General features: G+C 41.2%; 1 protein-coding gene across 2 annotated transcripts in view; it reads right to left on the bottom strand.

The window, feature by feature from the left end:
- The window catches only part of SYT9 (synaptotagmin 9), a 181049-nt gene extending 157990 nt beyond the window's left edge, over positions 1-23059 (bottom strand). The window contains exon 1 of one of the 2 annotated variants that reach the window (XR_011495867.1): positions 22621-23041. Coding sequence is in view for 1 of the 2 variants with exons in the window: in XM_014861207.3 (XP_014716693.1) it covers positions 22621-22765 (145 nt within the window). In the remaining variant the exon portion in view is untranslated. Of the gene's footprint in view, positions 1-22620 lie in introns of both variants that reach the window. The other variant, XM_014861207.3, reaches the window with a different exon arrangement.
- Between the last annotated feature and the right edge of the window lie 455 nt (positions 23060-23514).

Below are 23514 nucleotides of genomic sequence, written 5' to 3'. Positions count from 1 at the left end.
GTAAGGAAAAACTCCTCATTGCTGAATTTATACCCCAGAAGTTCAAGGTCAGGTCCAGTTCCATGCAACAGGTGGCATGTGAGAGGTGAAGCAAGGGAAAACCTGAGTAGCAATGGAGACAATAGCCTAGCTGTAAGGAGAGAAACTAACCAAATAAATTAACATCATGAAAATATGAATTTAACAGAGGTATGATCAAAGATTATACAATCACTACCAGTGTAAACTACAGAAACATGGATTGGGATAACAAATCCTGTAATATCAGAATGAGAGAGCTCCACTGGAAGCAAAAGAAAAGTCAGGCTCTGACTAATCAAATGCAGCTCTGTGTAGTCCAGCAGGTAATAAACTTACCATACGACTTTACCTCAAAGGTCATACAAGCCAGAAATGAAAATAGATTCCAAACATTTTCAGATAAATTCAGCAATAACAAAACCATGGTTGTTTCTTAAATGATATTAGCTGATTTAGAGACATCTGTCATCTTGGAGATTGAGCGTAGGCTGGAAAAGACCTTACTTATCTCTCACCCTTACACCCTCATTCATACACTTCCCTTGGGACCACCATCAGCCTATGTTTTGTCCATGGAACTCACTTAGAATGGCACTTTTGCTTTTTGGAAAAAAGCCAACCTCCCAGTTCCTGTAAGCAATTCCTATGATACCAGAGGCTGAACGCTCTCTATTTTATTCTAATTGCCTTCACAGGAAATGCATACTGAGTTCTCTCCTCCACCTCAACTGTGTTCTTCTTACACTTTGACCCCTCTTGGATATGCACAATTGAGCCATCATTACCCAGCTATGCACACCAAAATGTAAGGATAAGCAGAAGGACCAGAATCACGCAAACACACACATACACACGAAAACAATTGGGAATAACAAATGCAGTCACTATCAATTTCAAAATATGATTTGAAATTGATTTTTAATTGTTTTTAATTTCAGACCTGTTTTAAAACTCCTTCATACCTAAAACACACATTTCTAAAACCCAACTCAATCTCTCTCATTCCCTCAATCTGCTCCTTCTGCATTCTGTATGACCTAGCTGCCTAAATCAGAAACCTCACACTTCCTTTACACCTCCCTGCCACTGTACTCCATATCCTATGGATTCTATCAGAAAATAGATCACTATTACCATTAGGATAAAATTCAAATTCTTAACATGGCCCACAAGACCCCTATTTACCTTTCTGACTTTGTCTCTTACCACATAAACATTCCCACTCTAACTCCAAAATTCAACTCCACCAACCTTAAACTCATTCAGCCTCTCTAAGGTCATGCACCACTTCAGGCATTCAAGCCTTTGCACTTGTTCTTTTACTAAAAACTCTTTCTCTGAATACTTTGCTCAAACTCTCACTTCTATAACATGTCAGAGCTTATTTATTTATTCTCTGGGGAAGCCATCTTTCCCACCACTCCTGCCAAATCTGAGTTAGGTGCCCCTCCTATGTGCTTCCATATCACACCGCACTTCCCCTTGTTGCATGGAGTTGTAAATGCCTGTTTACTCATCTATAGCCTCCACTAGAAGGTACTCTCCTTGAGGACAGAGCCCAGGTCTTTCTCGTTCACAGTAACTTCAGCACCAAGGACAGCGTCCAGCACATGCTTGTTGAGTGTCGAGTATGGTGAATGAACAGCTAGATTACATTACATTCTCACTTATGAAGAGCAACAGAATAGAGCCAATATAACAAGTTTGGAGGATAAAATGCAGCAGGAGGGGATAACACGAAGAGAGGGAAGAGAAAAAAATTATAGAATAGGGTATCAGAGGGGAATGGAAAAAACAAGAAGAGAAATTAATGCAAGAAGTAAGAGAAAGCAAAAATAAAGGATGAAGTATGAGTCACTTGCACAGATTTTTCTGAAACTCAGAAAAGTCTTTCTTGAGGGGAGTAATAAGGAAACTAACATTGATTGAGCTGTAAGTGCCAGGAGGCCCTCTCCGAAATCCATAACCTCATTCATACCTTACACTTCCCCTATAAACATTATTATCCTCATTTTGCAGATATGAACATTGAGACACTATGAAGTTTGGCAACTATCCTCAAGGTATACAACTCTTAAGTGGTGAAGCAGTGTTATAACTCAATTTACATAGACTGCCCAGGATATGTACTTTTTCTCTGGAAGTGTTCATTTAAGAAGTATTTAAAAGTAGAACAAAAGTAGATTTGATGGTAAAAAATTCTAAGCAGGAGGCTGGCCCCATGGCCTAGGGGTTAAGTTCAGAGGGCCCCACTTTGGTGGCCCAGGTTTGGTTCCCAGCCATGAGACTACAACACTCATCAACAGCCATGCTGTGGCAGAGACCTACATACAAAATAGAGGAGGACTGGCACAGATGTTAGCTCAGGGACAATCTTCCTCAAGCAAAAAGGGAAACATTGGCAACAGATGTCAGATGAGGGTGAATCTTCCTCAGCAAACAAACAAACAAACAATCTAAGCAGCTAATCTTTTTTGGGGGAAGGAAGATTGGCCCTGAGCTAACATCTGTGCCAATATTCCTCTATTTAGTATGTAGGTCCCTGCCACAGCATGGCTGGATGAGTGGTATAGGTCTGCGCCCAGATCTGAACCTGTGAATCCCAGGCTGCCGAAGTAGAGCGTGCAAACTTAATCACTACACCACTGGGCCAGCCCATAAGCAGCTAGTCTGACAAATAAAGCTGTGATTTACCTTGTTATAGCTCAGCTCCTGCTTTTTCTCCTTGAATTTTTATCTTATAGGTCCTTTGAGAGCAAGCAGAACATTCTGAAGTCAGCATTAGCCAAAATCCTATGTAGAACTGAAGTCAAGATCATCTATTCCTTCCTGGTCCCCTCTAGGGACATGCATGGCCATCAGGGACCCAGAGCATGTCTGTACAATGGAGTCACTCTACCCCACCCTTTGCCCAGGCTCCAAATGTGGGAATAGGAGTGCTGCTATCGCACCAACCAGCAGTCCCAGCCCATGCTACACAGTCCAGCACTGGCCTTTCCATGTTCTAGCAATATCTCCAAAATGTATATTTCTGGAAATGCATGGTTTGTAGCAGATATGGGCCTTGGCTAAGGCACCTATCAGGACCTAAGGAAGATGCTCCCTAAACTGACAATTAAAAATGGGCTTGGAGCTAAAATATATATTGTGTTATTTTATATTGGAAAAAAGTGTTCTCTATCTTTTTCCAAATTTCTATAAAAATAAAATAGCTTTGCATTCACAGATGCAAGGGAAGGAAGGCTACTCCTCCAGCTAAACAAAAGCTCACACAGTGGCTATTATGCTTCAGTTCCTTCATTTATATAAGTCTTCCCTCTCCAGGTAGGCAGTGGCATCCTTAAAGGCAGAGCCCCTGCAGCCTTCCCTCATCTCCTCCACTTTTTGAATTTACTAGGTTTTGCAGATTTTTATCTACAAATATTCTCCACATTTGGCGATTTATATATATATAATTATAATATATATATATTCATTCTTGTGCATCTAAACATCAAAGCCAATACTTTCTCATGGAAGCAAATTTTTACAAGAAATTAATTTTAACTGATTCAATTTATCATCTAACAGTGGTTACCAAGGATACCAAATAGCCGAAATCACTTGGCTTCAACTTGCTTGTTAATCAGAAGGCATTAACAGAAAGCTACGAAGAATTATTGTTGTCTAAGTAATCTGGCCAGAAACAATGCCCTTTCCCAATGTTCCCAAGTCCTGAACTCAGTTAAAAACATTCCAGCCTATAATAACCACTAAAAACATGCAAAGTTTTTTCTAGGATTTGAAATTCAGTGATTAATATTTAGAGAAATGACCGCTAATTGTTTCACTTTAATTCACTTCCTGATGAAGCACTGAACTGAGAATGGCCACTGATTTGATCTTCTTATCAATGTGAAAGCAGATGATTCTCACTATGGCAGTTAATTGAGCATTCAGGTAATCTAGCTGAATGTCTCTTAAAGAGCCCATCATTGTACATGTATTAATACAGAGTAGCATTAAACAGACGAGCTTTGAATGTGCCCTTGAGGGGCAGAGAATTAAAATAAAAACACCCAAAACAAAAAATGCTCCCCATTGCTAAAAGGTCAACATGGTTTCTTTTAAAAAGTACACAGAAGATTAAGCACTGTCTATAATGTATCACTGCACATTTAAAGAAGAACCAAAGAATCGACACTTTCTCCCCAAAAGGCACAGGCAATCAATTTTTTACTAATTGGTATATTTCTTTACACTTTAAGAATACTAACTATATGTCACATTCATTGCAATTATTCTGTCCCATTTTGTGGTTTGTCTTCATTTTGTTTATAATGCCTTTTGTAAAGAAAAGTTGCTGTTGTGTTTGTCAAAATCTATCCAGGTTGTCTTTTATGGTTGAAGGCTTTGCTTACCTAAAATATGACAGAAACTGGTAGTTGCCACCCAATTTCTATTTTTTCCTTTTTCCAGAAAAACGCAGAACTTAAATTGTACTTGGAATGATAATATATCAAGCCAAAAGACTACATTTTCCAAGTATCCTTGTATGAATGTAGGTATGGCCAAGAGACTAAATTCTGATCAACGAGATGAGAGCACAAGTGCTGAGTGGGACTTTCAGAAAAGTTACTTAAAAAGAGCAAACTCAAGTTGGAGATGTTGTCTTTTGTCTCTCCCAGGAATGCAAATATGAGCGCTAGAACTCCAGCAGCCATCTTAGCCCACGAGGTGACTTGTGAGTTAGAAGCCATGCAGTAAAGAAGGCAAAATAGAAAGACAGAAGGAACCTGGGTCTTATGACTACCTGGAGCCTCCCAGACCTGGGCAGCCTATCTCTAGATCTATTTAAATGAGAAAATTTTAAAAATTTACCTTCTACGTTTAAGCCATTGTTATTAATGTTTTTCTGTCATACATAGAGAATCCTGATTATAAATTATCTTATCATTTCCTTTAGAATTTTAATGATTTTATTTTCTGTAAAATTTAAAACATATGAAAATTTAGGGGAGTGGAGCAGGAATATAGCATTTTTCCCAAATAGTTAGCCAATTATGCTAATACCATTTACTGAATAATCCCTTTTCTCCTCCACTGATTTGAAATGTCATGTTTACCAAATACTATACTGCTATGTTACTTTGTTGTTGTTCCATTTGTGTGTGTGTTTTTTTTTTTTTGTCTACTCTTTATTTTCTCTGGGAAGTGGGAAGTTCAGTTGTCTGCAGAAAGTTAGGAGTAGATGTAGAGCTTCAACGATTTGGGGAAGGACAAGGAAGAGGCCAAATGATGGAAGAAGTATCAAGCAGCCCTGAGGGCCCAGCTGAGATAGGATTCTCCCTGTTACAGCATTACGATTAACAGGGTGGACTCTGCATCCAGAATGCCTGTGTTCCAATTCCAGCTTTGCGACTTACTAGCTGTGTGGAGTCAGACAAATCACCTAATCTGCCTATGCTTTGGATTCCTCCCCTGTACAATGGAGATAATATTAGAACCCACCTCAAGGTTGCTGTGTTAAATGAGTTATTATATAAAAAGCTTAGAACAGTGTCTGGCATTGAGTTCTATTACGTATCATAGTTATTATAATTAATAGTTATAACTGTTACTGTCATCATCATCATCATTCTTAATATTAATATAGTGGCTTTTTTGTTTCCTAAGGTGTTATCAAGAATAATGTTGAATTTTATCAGATGCTTTGTTGGCATCACCTGAGATGATTGTTTGTTTCTCCAAAAACTTATTAGTGTGAATGAGACACCATTTCAGACTCACTAGCATGGTTATAATAGAAAAGATAGATAATGACAAATGCTGGTGAGGACGTGGAGAAATGGGAACCCTCATACACTAATTGATGGGAATGTAAAATACTGCAGCCATTTTGGAAAACAGTCTGGCAGTTGCTCAAAATGTTCACCATAGAGTCACCATATGACCCAGCAATTCCACTCTAGATATAGACCCAAGAGAATGATAACACACATCTGTGCAAAAACTTGTACCTGCATGTTCTTAGCAGCATTGCTCATAATAGTCCAAAATTGAAAACAACCCAAATGTCCGTAAACTGATGAGTGGATAAACAAAATGTGGTATATCCATATAATGGAATACTAATCAGTAATAAAAAGGAAGGAATTAATGACACATGCTATGGTATGTCCCAACCTCAAAAATAGCATGCTAAGTGAAAGGATCAGTCACAAAAGAAATCACATATTGTACAATTCCGTTTATATGAAATGTCCAGAAAAGGCAAATCTATACAGACAGAGAGTAGATTAGTGGCCTCCTGGAACTGGGATTAGCAGTGAATGGACATGACGGATGTTACTTGAGTGATGGAAATGTTCTAAAACTGATTTACACGGATGCTTGCACAACTTCAAAAATTTACTACATAATCACTGAACTGTACACTTAAAGCAGATGAATTATAGGATACGCAAAATATGCCTCAATAAAGTTATTTTTTTAATGAGGGAATGACACAAGGTAAACTAAGGAAAATATGTGAAGTTTATCTTATTTTGTGTAAACATGGTCAAAAATTAAAAAAAAAAATATATATATATATAAACAGAAAAGTATTAATGTGGTAATACCTTTACCATTCTTATATTCTTGAAATAAACCTCGCTGGGTTACACAGTATATCATTCTTTTACTACAAAGCTGCATTTATTTTACCAGTATTTAACATAAAATGTGTGCATTTATGTGCTTAACTGAGATTGGCGTAAGGATTTTCTTCCATTGTCTCTCTCAGATTCGATACCAGTTGGATACTGGCATCCTAAGTGAACTGGAATGCTTTCTATATGTTTTCTATGCTATGGAATAGTTTTAAAAGTATATGAACTGCTAAGCTTTTCCAGAAGACAATTTGATAACTTTGTATCAAAATATTTAATGTGCATAAGCCTTGATCTAGCAATTGTACTTCTGGTAAAAAAAATAACTAACAGTGATTCTTCCTGGGTAGTAGAAGTGCTAGGGACCTTTATTTAATTCTTGTGCTCATTTAAAATGTTTTTTTGTGGGGCTGGCCTGGTGGCGCAGCGGTTAAGTTCGCACATTCCGCTTCTCAGTGGCCCGGGGTTTGCCGGTTTGGATCCTGGGTGTGACATGGCAACGTTTGGCAAAAGCCATGCTGTAGTAGGCATCCCACGTATAAAGTAGAGGAAGATGGGCATGGATGTTAGCTCAGGGCCAGTCTTCCTCAGCAAAAAGAGGAAGGTTGGCATCAGTTAGCTCAGGGCTAATCTTTCTCAAAAAAAAAAAAATTTTTTTTGCAATGAGAATTTAAAACAAATTTACAGTGACTATTATAGTTCCAGCAAACGAGAGGATAATGCATTACCTGATATTTTGATAGACTTGACCTATACAAAATCTGGGCCTATAGCTTTTTATGAGGAATAGTCCTTTCAGCTTCTTCTAAATATTTTTATACCTAATCTGAGATGTTTATACCTTCCATTCAATTTGCATTTCGACATCACTGGCATATATGGCATTTTCTTATGCTTTTTAATCGCTTCTATATCTATTGCTAAATTCCTTTTCTCATCCCTTTTGCTTTCTATTCACATTTTCTCATAATTTTTCTTGGTCAGAATAGATAATTCAAAGAAACACATCTCGGCTTTGTTTATTAATACCACTTTTTCTTTGTTTTTTTTTTTAATTTTTCACTTTCTAATTTATTAATCTCTTCTTTTGGTTTTTCTAATGCTTTGCTCCCATATTTTGGTTTACTTTATTTTTCCATTTCTAGGTTCTTAAATTTAATGCTTGGTTTATTTGATTTCTATTGCTCTATTTATTTACTATAACAAGTTTAAGTTAAGAATTTTCATCTAAATATAGCTTTTGCTGGACTCTACACTTTCGATATATGTGCTTTCAGTTCCATTGTATTTTCAATGTCTATAATTTAGTTTCCCTTCCTTATTTTTTTTTCACTCAAGAGATCTCTGAAAGAGTTCAATTTTCAGGTGTTTTGATGTCATTGTTTTTACTTGTTATTCATTCATTGATACTTTTATTGCATTATGGTCAGTAAATGCAAGCCATGCAATTTTGATCTTTTGGAATTAATGTTCCCTTTTTATGGCCTGATCCTGTATGGCTCAATTTTTTGAAATGGTCCATGATTATTATTTTTCTGTTGGTGAGCAGAAATTTCCATAAGTACTTCATACAAATCAAACTTTTAACTACATTATTTGTATCTTCTATTCATTTATTTTGTCTATTTGATACGTCATACTATTAGAGAAGTATGGTAGTCTCCCACTATAATTTTCATGTTTCTAACTTCTGAAGTTTTAAGAACTTGGTTCCATATACTTAAATACTGCTTCATTCATTAAAAATAAAAGTTTATGACTGCTAAGTCTTCATTGTATATTATACTATTTATCAACCTAAGGTAAGTCTCATTTAATGACTTTTCTGTCACATTCAGCATGTTTATTATAGGAATGTTAGTTTAACTAGCATGAGGCTTTGGAAAAAGAACAGATAAAGACAATATAAAATCCACAGATATTTTGCACTTGTTATTTTAATATATTTAATGGAACTATTTCCTGAATATTTAAAGCATCAGGTAGTGCAGAGCCAACTCTGATCCTCCTGTGACATTTCCTCATGCCCTAAGCTGCATTACTGAGGCCACTGCTTAACACCCACTTCTCTCCATGAGCCTCCCTGGATCAAATCTGATGACTGGCCATAGCTCTGACCACAGGTCCTCAGACATCACCTTTTACTATAATGGCATACACTACTGATCTCTTGTTTTGTGAGTCTGTCCAATTTAACTTCCCAAATTCCCACACACTGAGGCACTGGGAAGATAACTGTGATTGAGTCACTGAAGCATAAGACAACACAAAAATTAAAAGATCAAAAAACCAATGTAATGCAAAAGAGCTGTGATTTTAATCTTTATCAGCCGGCAGAGTGGATCTCTCAAACTGAACCTATGGGGATTAGACTCCCCCTCAAGAAGCCTACAGTAATCTAGTCATAAACGGCCTCTAAAGCACTGTGGAGCTAGAATCAATGGATGCTGCTACCAACAGCATGTAGACGGAAAAAAAAACACTTCGGGGGATTTCTGGCTCTCTTTGTAGACTCTCTCTGAAATAGAGTCCATAACACGATGAATTTTAGCTCCCTCAAAATTAAAGTAACACACACAAAGCACTTGAAAAGCCCCAGAAGGATGACCTATAAATTCAGGATATTACAGTGACTTTAAATCTAAAGTAGCAGTCCAGTGGAACAGATTAAAGAAGAGTGAACAACACTGCTTTCTCATTCCCTCTGAAATAATTTGGGAAGCCTTCAGAGCGAGCTCAGTATAACATCAATTGACATTCATATTATTTGAAAAATTCAGAATTGAACATATGTTTGACTTGAGGTTTTCTGAATGAAGTGTTAAAAGTGGTTCTAATGTGGCCCCTCATTCATGTCTTTCTTTGTTTCCCAGGTTTTTCTGAGACGTGACCATACTGGCAGGAACAATTATTGATTTGAGGAATCAAGCAACCATGTTCTTCTGCAACCTCACAGCCCGGTTAGAATTTTTACAGAGTTTATTTATGGTATGGTTATCCTAAATTAAAAATAAATGATAATCATATCACATGTCTAACAATAAAGAAGACCATGATTTTAGTTAGCACCGGGATGCTACAGTTATACCCTACAGCTAAATTTTCTACAGAATTTATTATTAGCTGTACTAACAGCATCTATACTTACTAATAATTTGAGATAACTCCCACTGTAGTTAAAAAAAAATCAATGATAGATAGTAAATGCATTTTGGTGCTTGCATTTCCTTGCATAATATTTTATAACAGTTTTATACAGATGACTGGAGCATTTATTTTGACAATGGGGCGGTAAAAAGTAATTTCAATCCATAAAGGCCATAAATACACGTCATTTGCAATCCTGACTACACACCAGACTCATGTGTAGAAATATTTCGGATGTCACCCCAGAAGATTCTGATTTAGTCAGCCTGGGGACAGGGCAGCTGTGCCTTCAAAAGTTCCCCAATTGATCCTGATACATAGCCAGGACTGAGAACCACTTTCCAAAACCCTTCAAGTTGGAAGGGGTCTTAGAATTCGACTGTTTCTCACCCTCCTTGGTTTCCAGTAGCTTCTTCCCAGTCCATCAGTCAACTGCCTGGGACACCTGCATCAGATCTCATTTGCTTCCTCAAACTTAATGTATTTAAAATTAATCTTATTGTCCCACAAAACATGCTCAACTTCCTGTAGTAAACCTAATAAATCACATGACCATCCTCTCAGGCACTTATGCCAGAAATCTGGGAATTAGGATTCCTCTACTTCATATTAGTGTACTGAGTATTTCACCTCAATCTTTTTTATATCTACACTCTCTTCTTCAACTCCATTGCCTTAAAATATTCCTTCCGTACTTCTGTCTAGATAAACACTAATAGTCTTCTACTTCTGCTGTTTACTCTAAACCCGCCAGCTTTGAATCTCATTGCCTGACTACACCAGTACACCACAACTCCCATTCTTGTTGCAGCCATCTACCATTGCTCAGGCCACTTCCCCCCATTCCTGGCTTGTTGTCACTCTCTCCATTACTACTTTCGTCTTAATTTTTGGTTAATTCGATACTTCCAAAACTCTGGCCTTTCTGTTCTTTTCTTTATCTCCTGCAATAACCTGGCCTCCCCCCCCCCCCCACCTTAGGGCCTCCCTTTGATGATCATACCCTAGACCCAGTCATCCAACAACTTCAGCCCTTCCATAATCTCTGCCCCCTTCTCTTCACTGCATTCCCAACAATCATTTCAGCCCAGAGAACCTACAATCCACTAATCCTACCACTTCCCCCATGTCCACTTTACTCTCCTTACTCACATGAAATTCAATCATTCTAATCACTCCATTCTATCCACCATCAACAATTTTGCCACTATTTCACTGTCATATATATGTAAACTCTGGTTAAACACAAACTCCTGTATCTTCATGCCTGTACAAATACAGCTGCATGTCATGGGAGAAAAACTCACACCTACACCGGTGGATTCCACTTTAAATTCATAATCACCAACTTCAAGTAGGCCCTTAATGTTGCTTAGCAATCATACTCCAATTCCCTAACCCATTCACTCCCACTCTCCTGGACAATCACTTATACCTCTCCTCTTTCAAACCTCCATCAACTCCTACCCCATCCTCACTCTCAGCTGAGAACCCTGCTGCTCCCTTTTTCACTGAAAATGGAAGAGCAATCAGAAGACAAACTCCTATAAGATTCCCAAACGAAATCTACCCACCTGGGCCCAGAAATGCTGCCTCGACTCCTCGACAATGAATGAACTGTTGAAAAACCCACCTACTCAAGCACATCAGTCCAGCAGTTCAACCCTCTGCATCATTTTTCCCTTCTCTCCAGCATGCAAACATGCAGTTATCTTCTCCTTTAAAAATCATCTTTTGAATCATTTTTATCCTCCCTTTTCCTTTTCAACAAAATTCAAAAAAGTAGTGTATATTCTCTTTCTTCAACTTCTCTCCTCTCATTTTCTCTTGAAGAGACTGTAATCAGATTTTTACCAACTCACTTGCCCACTGCTCTTCTAAAATCACTCAGTTCCAGGTCACTGATGAACCTCCAAGTTGTTAAATGCAATGGTCAGTTCTCGGTCTCATCTTACCTGACAACAGCTGCATTTCACACAAGGGATCACTCCCTCCTCCCAGAAAGACTCTCTCCACTTCCAGGCCACCACACTCCTGATTCTCCTCCCACTGTACTTCTGGTCCTTTTCAGTCTCCTTTGTTGGTTCCTTCTCATCTCCCTAACTTCTAACTAGCAGTTTGACTTCTTTTCTATCTTCATCGGCCCCTTGGTGAGCTAATCTAGTTCCTTGGCTTTAAATATCATCTTTATGCTGATGGCTCCAAAATGTACATCTGCAGGCTTGACTTCTTCCTTGAAGTCCTAGAGAGTATATCCAAACGCCCACTGAGAGAATATCACTTCACCAGTCCTCTCCTCATTATCCTGTATCATGGATTTTTGTTCTCTATCAGATCATTCTCATCACCTTAGGGCTGTTACCTCTTACAACTTAAAAAGAAAACCAAAAGCCCTTTATCTCACTTCCCTCACCAGGGACTACTAACCCATTTCTCTCTGCTCTTGTCTGCAGAAAAACTTGAAAGAGTAGTCTGTACTCACTGTCCCCAATTCCTCTCCCATCAGTTTCTCTTAAGGCCACTCCAATCAGGCTCTTGTTCCCACTTCTCCATCAAACAGCTTGTCAACATCACTTCCTAGACCCCTAACTACAGTGGTCAGTACGCAGTGCTCATTCTACTTGACCAACTGGGAGCATTCAACATAGCTGTTCAGTCCCTCCTCCTTGATACACCTTCTTCTCCATCTTTTAGATCAACACTCTTGCTTTGATTTTCTGGTCCCCCTTTATTAGTCTTCCTTGGCTGGTTCTGCTCTTCTCTCCATCCTTTTAGTGTTGGAGAGCTCCAGAACTCAGTCTTAGTCCTGTTCCCTCCTTTAGTCACACTGCCTTCCTAGATGATTTCAGCCAGACTCATTTTAAACATCACCTCTAAGCCTACAACTCTCACATTTATATGTCCTATCCAGCCATCTTTCTCAAATTCCAGGCTCATATATCCAACTTCCTAATCTGTGGCCCCACTAGGCTCAATAACAAGCATTTCCAACTTAACACATCCAAAACTGAACTCCTAATCATTCCCCTCAAACTTACTTCTCCTACAGCTCTCTTCTCTTTCTCAGGCCAAAATTTTGGAGTCATTCTTGATTCTACCATGTCTTTCACATCCTACATCCATCCACCAGAAAACCCTGTCAGCTCTACCTTCAAGCTACCTGGAATCTGACCACTTCTCACTACCTCCACTGCTAGCACTCTGGTCCAAGCCACCACCATCTCTCACATAGATTACTACAACAGCCACCAAACTGCTCTCCCTGACTCTACCTTTACCCTTGGATGGTCTGGTCTCTATATGCTGGTCAGAGTGATCCTTTCTATTCCTAAGTCAGATATTATCACTTCTCTGCTTAAAAATTTCTAATGGTATCTCTTCTTACTCTGAGTGAAAGTTACAATGGTTTATACAGCCCTACTATCAGCCTGCCATCACCTCTCTGACCTCACCTACCACTCCCTCTTCCTTGCCAACTCCACCACAGCCCCATTGGCCCTGACTAATACCTGAACATGCCAGGCATGTGACTGCCTCAGGACCTTTACATCTGCTGTTTCTCTGCCTGGGATGTTCTTCCTCCTGCTACATACACATTTACTTCCGCATCTCTCTTCAATCTTTACACATACATTGACTTCTCAGGGATGCCATTTCAGTCCCCACAACTTATTCTCTTTCTGTGCTTTATTTTTCTCCTTAGCACTTATTACTATCTAACAGACTATGTAATTAGTTAATTTATTTGTTAACATTTTTCTCTCATTAACATGTAAGTTCCATAAGTGCAAGCTTTGTATTTTCTGTTTGATTCCCTACTATATGTACAATACTGTATCTAGGTACCTAGATGTGTACAATAGCTAGAACAGAGCCTTGCACAGAGGAGATGCTCAACAAACATTGGATGACTGAGTGAATAGCATCTCCAATCAACCTTCATCCTGTCTCCAGAGTGATCTAATTAAGAGACAAATCAGCTCACCTCAATTTTCAGCTTAAAATCTTTCAGTGGGTCTGCAGTGCTATAGCTAATGCAAACTGAAATGTCTTCAGTACCCAGGCATATCCCATAAATGTGCTAAGTAAAGTTTACATGTGTGGGACCAGGGTCAGGGGTGAATATGAAAACTGGAGAGTGTATGACACACCTAAGGACACTCAATTCAATTATTTTAAAGAATTGTGCTGGCTATTTGACAGCCCTTGTATATACAATAAACAACCATCTCCACAGCATGGCTTGGTAGGCACTGGGCAGGCCTGCCATGCTTACTCCCTCCTGGGCCCTGTAACATCAGAGAAAACAGAATGTGCGAATCCACAAACTGAGTGGTTGCAATGCAACTGAACACAGTGTTTTTTCATTATTAAACAAATAGGCAAGGAAGCAAGATGTCACTGTTGGCATAGGCTGAAATTATATCTGGAACCCAGATGTTTGAACCAGATGACTAAACTTGCTAAAGGCAGTTTTTACAACTATAAAGGGTAATTATACTTGAGTTGCAGGGTGAGATGATTGGGGATCTAAAATAGGTAATCTCCCATGCAGTGATTCTGATCTGTCAGCACCTTACCTTGGTCAGGAAGAACATCACCGCCACCCACTTGAGCTTTTTTCCCACGAGGAACCAGGAAGATTTGAGAAATGCACTCACAGAACTTCCTCCATCCTGAAATCTCCCGGATGACTTTGCTGAGAATGGGTCCTTTGGGCTCATCACAGTCAATTATACTTCGTTTAAGATTTCTGTATTAGAGCGCTGTAGCCCAAGTCCTCTGTGGGACTTTGACAATGAAATACAAGGCCTTTCACCATCTGACCAGTGTTTATTAGAGCAGACTTATCTCTCAGCATTCCCAACACACACTCCACTTACTATTACGAAGATCCACTCTCTCCTGGCTTAGGGCCTTTGTAAATTCCTAGAATGCCCTTCCCACCCACACATTCCAGGCAAAATGCTCCGCCCAAGAATCAACTTCTCTAGGAATCCTCTGCAGATCCACTCAAGTCGGCTAATTACTTCTCTCCTCTTTCATGCACTGTATGCAGTACATATCTCCTTTCCTGTCTTTATTTTATTAATGTAATTATTGTCTTATCTCAATTCCACAGGGGCAGTCACCATGTCTAACGTATCTTTGAATTAGTGATGCCTAACCTAGTACCTGGACTTAAGAGGCACTCAATGAATGTTTTTTGAATGTAACTTAATTGTAATTAGAAAAAAGCGATCAGATCAGTGTGGCTAGATGAAAGACTACATAAGTGCTGGGAGGGGAGGGAAGTTGGAAATAAGGAAAGAAAACACAAAGAAAAAGAGATCCAAGTTACAAAACAATTTTTTCCATACTTCATATAATAAATAAAGGCAGCTCCTAAAATTTTAAAAGGCCATCTAGCATAATGGATTGATTTTAGTCAGACAACTTGAGCTCATTGACTCTTCAGTGCCCCTTCTATGAGCTAATTTGACAGAATATGTATATTCTAACTAATGCAATTTGGTAAGATAAACATTAAGATTCCCAAAAAGTAAATTGGTACATGGTCCAGAGTAAACAGAAAATTCACATAAGAGGAAATATAGGTAGTTTAAAAAATTAAAAATATTCAATCCTACCAACCAAAAAATACAAATCGAAACAACCAGGTGGCCACTTAAAACCTGTTAAATTAGCAACCTTTTGTTCATATTATACCATCTAATACTAGTGGATTTACTGTTGACATGTAGCAGGGCTCAGTGGAAAGCAATTTGAACAAATTGTTGATAAATTATTATTAAGAAACTTTCCCAAAAGGGAGTGGGATCCTATACATATAAAATTTTATAGTAATGAATAATTAGAAGATGGAAATGTTCGAAAAGAATAGTTAAGTAAAAAAGATTTATCTACTCTTTGGAATGCATATAGTCATCACAATAATGATTATTTATCATGGAAAAATTATAATAATAATAGTAACCATGGCTAATATTTATTGAGTATTTACCATGTGCCAGGTCCTATGGTAAGTATTTCACATACATTACGAGATAGGTACTAATATAGGGTTGGAGATTTAGCAAATAAAAACATAAGATGCCCAGTTCAATTTGAATTTCAGATAAATGACAGATAATTATTTAGTATAAGTATGTTTCATGGAATATTATCCATTGTTTATCTGAAATTCAAATTGAACTGGGCATCTCATATTTCACCTGGATACTAGTAATCCATTTTACTGATGAGAAAACTAAGACACAGAAATTAAATAACTTGCCCAGGGACATACAGCTAATAAGCAGTTATAAATGCTAAGTTTACAAAAAAGTAGAATAGAAAGTTTTATCTACGAATGATTACAAATAGGTGAAACATATGCATGCCCATGGACCACAGCTGAGAGGAAACATGGACAGGTGACACTCCTACACCAAAATCCATTTATTGAGCACTTACTCTGGGCACTGGGCTATAACAGCCTTCCACTCCCGTTTTACAGATGAATGAAGTGAAGAGTTAAATATTTTGCTCAAGGTCATAAAACTAGTAAGCTCAGGATTAGATTCTGACTCCAAAGCTCTTGCTGATTCCACTTTGTCATCTTGATTTCCTGGATGAGTTTTTTTCTTTTTTAATTTCAGGTGCAATTCTATCAGTGTTGATATAAAAGTTTTTGTGTGACAAAATAAATGCATAAAGACACATGAATATTTCAAGGAGATCTGCAAAACCTAGTCACTGAGGTTTGCTTTGGTTTAAAGGGAGTCCTAGAGCCAGCCCAACGAAACACTTGAAAGAAAAGTCATGGTGCACATTTATGGCTTAACTTGTGATTTCATTTAGAAAGTAGAAATACATACTTCGTACTTCTTTTAAAAGTGAGACTGCTCTCCCACTTATGTCTCTCACTAAGCTCCTCCCTTCTCTAAACACTTCAGCATGCAAACTTGTTAGTTCCTTCAAGTCAGTCAGTTAAGAAGGGATTATGAATTTTTTTAAGCCAATCATATGGGAAAGCACGCGTGCAGATACACACACAAACGCGCCGATATACTTTTACAGTGAAAGCGATGCCTATGCCCCTTACATAATAGGAAATTTCAGGGTGTTTTCTCTTGGGTGTCAGCTTAATTTTTCCTTGAGAGTTTAGTCCACATCAAAAAGTTTGTGCTTTTGATTGTTTATTCTGAAAGAGGCAGCTGGCCACAGGGCTGCCTGTGATGTCTTTACCACAATTTGCTTTTGTTTTTCTCTCTTGATAATTACCTCTTGACTAAACCACTCACTGGTCCATGTAGAGGAATCCCACAGAGATGAAAACACACTTGTTTAAATAAAATATTTATGAAGAAGCCCTAAAATGTCACGGAAGTAAATGCAAATCAGATCTTCACATATTGTGCATCCAATATGTCACTCATTCCTTAGAAGACTCTCTATTTCCTGATTGCAATTAACATTAATTTTTAAAAGTTAACCCCATTGTGCATATCTCACCAATGTCTATTCATGAGAATCCAGTGTTCTAAGGTTGATTCTCTTTGGATTAACTTTGAAAATTTGAATTAAGGGTAATCATGAATCTCAATGATTATTTTGGAAATTTTTCCTTAGAAATTATATTTAATTATGATTTTACATGTACATCTTCTAAGTGTACATGTGATCCCACTCTAATTCAATATAAGATGACAATAGTGAAGGTTCCACATTCTGGCCTTTTAATGAAATACTATTTGGACACAGTTTTCTCAATTTGTTCTTTTTTTCCCCAAATCGAGAGGACTTAAGAGATTCTCATGATATTTTTAAAGAGCTCTCAAAATAAAAATTTGCAATAATATTGTCAAAAAAAGTTAAGAATCAGTTCATTTGGGTGGTAAGTGCACAAAGGTAACAGTCAAGGCCCCTGACTTTTGACACCATCTTTCCTAATTTCGTAAGAAAAAAATATGAGCTGATCTGAGAAGACTTAGGTGGGTTCCTCCTTCACTTGATGGTTTCAACAGTTGTCTTCCATCTGGCTGCACTTTAGAATCAACGGAGGAGCTTAAAAAGTATACTGGTACCAGGTGCCACCCCCAGAAATTCAGATTTAATTGGTCTAGGGTAAAGCTCAGTCATTGGTAGCTTTTTTGTTTTATTTTTGTTTGTTTATTAGAGCTCCTAAATGTCTCTAAGGTGCAGCTGAGGTTGAGAATCATTGGTCTAGAAAAAGATTTTCCTGAATAGGGTTAACATCCGCTTGAAAAGAGGAATCATTAATGACATGTCATAAGGCTGTTCCTCACACTCTGATCAGGTGAACATTTTCCAGTTGACCAGAAAACGAAGAAAAATCTCCAGAAATACAAAGCTGGAAGGTCAATGGAAAACCAGTGTCCTGAATAAAAGAATTCGCAATGAAAATACTGAGCTGAATCTTTATAACTGAACAGAATTTAACTTACACTTAGAGATTAAATCCATTATAGAAGTACAGAACAGAGAAAGTAGGCCTAAAGGTAGGTCTTCCGAAAATGCCTGGAAAATTTTCACTGACAACAACTCCAAGGTTCTTAGTATATGTGCTGCGCTTACCTCAGAAGCTACTTTGACTTAACTCTTTTTTAAATGCAACCTATGGCCCTGTGCTAGTTTAGCTCTGCACTTCAGTCTATTCATATACACCAATCTCTTTCCAGCAATGCTTCTCAAACTTTAATGTGCCCATGAATCACCTGAGAATCCTGTTAATACACAGATTCATATGTGGTGGGTCTAGGGTGGGGTCTGAGAGTCTGCGTTTCTAATGAGCTCCCAGATGCTGTTCATGCTGCCAGTCCACAAACGAACACTTGGTGCAGCAAGGTCTTAGAAGACGTTACAAGGATTAAATGAAATGACCTACATAAAGTGCTTGGCACAGACGTGGTTGGCACCCTACAGAAGAAAAAGACTTATGAGGAAAATGTAAAGCACGGTTAAAACCTAGAAATCCCACGATCCAATCCTTTTTTCTTGTCCAGATGTGGAAACAACAGTTTGAGAAGAGTTAAAATCCTAACCTCTTAATAGCCAAAGTGTGCAATGGAGAAGAGACTAATTGTTTTTGACTACAAAAAGTACAAACAAGATCAATGAGTGGAAGTTAAAGAGAGCTTTTCATTCTACACAAAGAAAACCCTTTTAACATCCTACAATCAATTGATGCTCTTGAGGAGAAAGTGAAGTCCCCAGTTACAAAATAGAAGCACAGACCAGTTGACGATGTTAAAGAAGACATTCACGCTTCAGATCACTGTGTAACTAAGAGACATCACACACTTAATATGTACAAAAGTTTTTTAAAAATAAAACAGCAACCTCTTTATTGAATCTCTACTCTCCTCCCCCCTGTTCCTGCTGAGGTTTTCCCCTACACGGTAAACGGAGGTGCTTAGGTCAAAAAGCCTTGGAGTCACTTTTAACTCCTCTTCTTCACCTCTCACATCCACTCCATCAATAAATACCAGTGCTGTACCTTCAAACTGTGCCCATAATCTGATTACTTCTCACCACCTCCATTACAACTATCCTAGTCCAAGCCACTCTCTCCTCTGTCTAGATTACTACAATAGGCTCCTAACAAGTTTCTCTGTCTTCCTCCTTGATCTTCTACAGTATGTTCTCAGCATAGCAGCCAGAGCGTTGCCACCTCTCTGCTCAATTCCTTCTCACGGCTTCACATCTCATTCAGAGTAAAAACCAAAGTCCTTAGAACGGTTTACAAAGCCCTACGTGATCTTCCTGCCCCTTCCCCCGCCCACAACCCTCGACCATATTTCCTGTCATTCTCTATCTTCTTCACTCTGCCCCAGCCACCCTTGAGCTCCCTCTTCCTTGAATCACATCGAGGACACTTCTACCTCAGGACCTTTGCAGTTGCTCTTCCTTCTGCTGTGAAGGCTATTCTCTGAGATTCCCAAGTTTATATCCCACATTGCCAATATGTAAAACAACATAAAGACGCCTAACAGAAGCATTCTAATCACTCTCTACAGAAAAAAGTGCTCACACTCTGCTTAAAGATCAGCATTTTACTGTCCATAGTTGGTACAGATGAAGTACTAGGTGAGTGATTTAGCTTTATTTTTTAAAATCACACTTTCATTAAATCCTCCTTCAACATCAAGTTGGGGAAGACTAGGTACCATATTCCCACATCAGGGGGCTGCAACTACCTGGGCAAAGAATAACTTCTCTGATGGCCCACTAGTCTGGGACCCAGGCTTATCCCACCTCTGAAAAAACGAACAAATATCCTAGTTGCAGTGTCATTCTGCTGTCCACAGGGAATTACAACTGTTTTCTCCCTTTAAAACCAAAGTTCCTCCTTTGAGCTTGAAAAAAACCTACCTACCACTGGGTAGCCATGGATGGACAATAGCGAAAGCCCAAGCCTGGCATTCAGGTGGGTCCCTTTACAGAAAAGGAAATCGCCCACTTGCAGAGACAGCTCTCCCCAGGGACCCTCGTCCCAGGCTGCTGAGCGGGGTCATTCTGGTTTGCACTGCACAATGGCAGGGGCATTCGCAGTGCTGTGCAGTGCAGCTGCTCCAGCCACGCAGCTCTTAGGGCTCAGAAATTAAAGCCACTCTTGGCTTAGACAATCAGCTTCAGAGGGATGGAGATAAATGCATCTGATGTAAGAATTAATGTGGGCAAGGAGAGGAAGGAGGGAAGCGAAGAGAGACTCTGGCCTGAGCTAAGTGCCCTGGAAGAGAGGGTGCACTTTGGATGTTGTCTTCAGCCTCAGTTCCTTCAACTTGCACTCACAGTCCCCAACTCCTGCCTCATGAGCAGGCCCCTTCCTGACACAAAGATCTAGGGGGCACAGGGCTACCTCAAAATCCCTGTACTCTAGGGTAAGAAAGCACAACAGTGCTTTCAGGAACTCAAAGAATAGCAAGGCACACTCTTAGCTATGGCTATTTCTCAGCCAAGGAAACAGGTATGTCTCCTGCAAGAAGTCTTCTCCACGATTCTTCCTCAAGGGCTGCCCAGTGCAGGGGCTGAGCAAAACCTAAGAAGATGGAGTCCAGCTGGTGGATCAAAAGGAGCAGAGACATAAAATCAGCCAAAGAGATCCGGAGAGTTCAACACGCGACTCAGCCAGAGGCCTCATCCCTGTTCTCATGCAAAGCCAAAGATGATGCTTACGTGGGATGACAATGGGAACTCCAGGCACAGTCACAGGCGAGCAAGTGGGACGTTTCAACACTAACGCTCGCTTTGGGTGAAGCACGCTAGATAATTTTCTTGTTCCTGCTGCTTAAGGACAGAACTTTCCCCACTTTGAACATGAAATGAGGTGCTCTCATCCATGTCTGCGGTCTGCGCAGCATAGCACACCCAGCAATGAGCCACACAAAGGCTGGACATTCAACCTCCAGGGAAATCATTTGGGATCAACAGTATCTCTCAACTTAATTCTTCACTTTGAAGTAACACATTAGTGATCACCTAATACAGCTAATTAATGTAACCACAGACAATGGGGAACAATAATCTTTCTTTTTCAATAGAAAATAAGGCTTTGAGTGGGGAAAATCTGACATAAACTTTTAACAAATGACTTCTCTTCACCCCACAGACCTATTTTGAATATACTATCGATGAAATGCTATTTAAGTCGGTCTTCGTACATCTTCATGATTCAAACAATTCTATAACATATCCTTTGAATAAATGGATTTCTATGTAATGGATTGGCTGAAAATGAGGTAAATTAATGTGGGATAATTTGCACAGCAATAGCTTGTTTCCAATATTTATCCACAGGAATATCAGGGGAAAGGCCATTTTCTCACCCCATCTTTAAAAATCCAACCACAATATGCTTGCTTTATTTATTTATTTGATACTTGGGTTGAGAGAATATTCGAGAAAATGATTTCTCCAGGTGAGAAGAACCTCAAGTAAACATTTGGAAGGAATGTGTCTTCCAGTAATCAGGAGTGGATGACAAGACAGGGGAGACCCAGGGCCCTCGGGGAAGGCAAATGGCTCCACTAAAACTCCCTCCTCCAACCTTAACTGGTCAAATGCCAAAATAAATGAACTTTCCAAAGTTAGGAGCGTTGCAACTTTCACTAGGGGTAACTGCAGGTGCAGAAGCCGTGACCAGCGAGTCCACCGACGCTGGTGTACCCAGCGGTGGCAGCTGGTCGGGCCGGGCACCCAGGCCCAGGCCGCCTCCACGCCAAACGACCCGCAGGGAACCGGTTCAGGCCCGGCTGCCCGGGACCCGGAGCTCCCTGTCCCCGGCCCAACGCAGGATCCCGCCCCGCCCTTCTCACCCCAGACCAAGGAAGGGAAGTGTGCGCTCCGGAGCGAGGATGCAGAGCGCCCAGTGGGATTCAGCCGCAGGCTGGGGCCGTCCCCAACTCCCAACTTCCTAGAGTTTCTCCGGCCTCGTCCCCCCTCCCACGGCTCACGAGGCCGCCGCGGCCTCCCCTGGCACAGAGCGCAGAGCCGGGGAAGTGGAGCGCGGAGCTCCGAGCTCGGGAGACGCCCCCAGGAGACCCGGCGGTGGGAGCGCAGGTGGCGGGCGTGGTCCCTCCAACCCTGCCCCAGCCCACTGGGACCCGGCCTCCGCGCGGCAGCCCCCGCCGGGGTCCCCGCCCAGTTCTAGCTAGCATCAGGCCACTGCGCGCTGGTTCCTGATCCCCTTCTCTAGGTTGCTGGCCACACCTCTCCTCCCTCCAGTTCGCGTCGCTCTTCTCCTCAGGCCCGGGTGCGGCCCCAACTCCCAGCCCAGGGCCCTCCGGTCGCGCCTGGCAGCGGCGGCGGCACTCACCTGGGTCGCGGAGCCGGGGTCTGGCGCGGTCCCGCAGGTGGTAGATGAAATCCTGGCAGCTGTCGTGCTCCAGGGCCCCACGGGCACAGAGCTCGGCCAGCAGCTGCAGCGCCTGGTGACAGAGCGCGTCCCTGGCCCCGGGCATCGCCCCCCCGCATCCTCGGACCGCGCCGGGCAGGCGGGCGCGGGAGACAACCCTCCGCCTGCCAGCTCAGAGCCGCCGCCTCCGGGCCGTCCGCGCTCGCCGCCAGGGACCCGCCGAGAAACGGCCCGAGCCGCAGCCCCAGCCGGCCCGGCCTCCCACCGGTTGCATGCAGCTCTTTGCCAGCCGGTCGGTCGGGCTTTCTCTCTCTCCCCCGCGGCCCCTCCGTCCCTCCCCCGGCGAGGAGGAGAGGCGGCGCCGCACAGCCCGGCGCGCCTCTCTCCTAGCGCTCCGCCCGCCACTTGCGGCCGCCGGGGGCGGGGCCGGGTCAGGGGTGCGCGCCGCGGGGCAGGACTCCGGCGTCCCCTGCCTGGGCACCCGCGGGGCCCCGGGGGCGCTCGCCCGCTCCTAGAGGAGCGCGGGACTGGGCTCCGGACCTCGTGCGCAGAACAGCCGCGCCCAGGCTTGGAGTGTGAGCGGGTGCGCGCTCCGGGCGCTCTCGCCACCCCACCCCTGTGTCCTGATGCAAACCAAGCTCCCCCTCCCACCGCCTCTCGCCGGGTGCGTCCACAGCACGTTCTTGGGTGCGTTGAGTAAAAGGTACAATCTGGATCACACCCGCTGGATCTGGAGAACCGAGTCCCTGCTTCGAACTTGAAAAGCTCTGTCTGGGCATAAACCATGGGCCTAAGGGTGATAGACGCCCAAATCCGGAGTTTGGGGCCGAGATTCGCCAACAAAGGAAAGATTTT

This window comes from Equus asinus, chromosome 20, assembly GCF_041296235.1.
Source record: "Equus asinus isolate D_3611 breed Donkey chromosome 20, EquAss-T2T_v2, whole genome shotgun sequence".
NCBI lineage: Eukaryota > Metazoa > Chordata > Mammalia > Perissodactyla > Equidae > Equus > Equus asinus.
The sequence above is the reverse complement of the archived record's forward strand: the minus strand, read 5'-3'. Positions and strand labels throughout refer to the sequence as shown.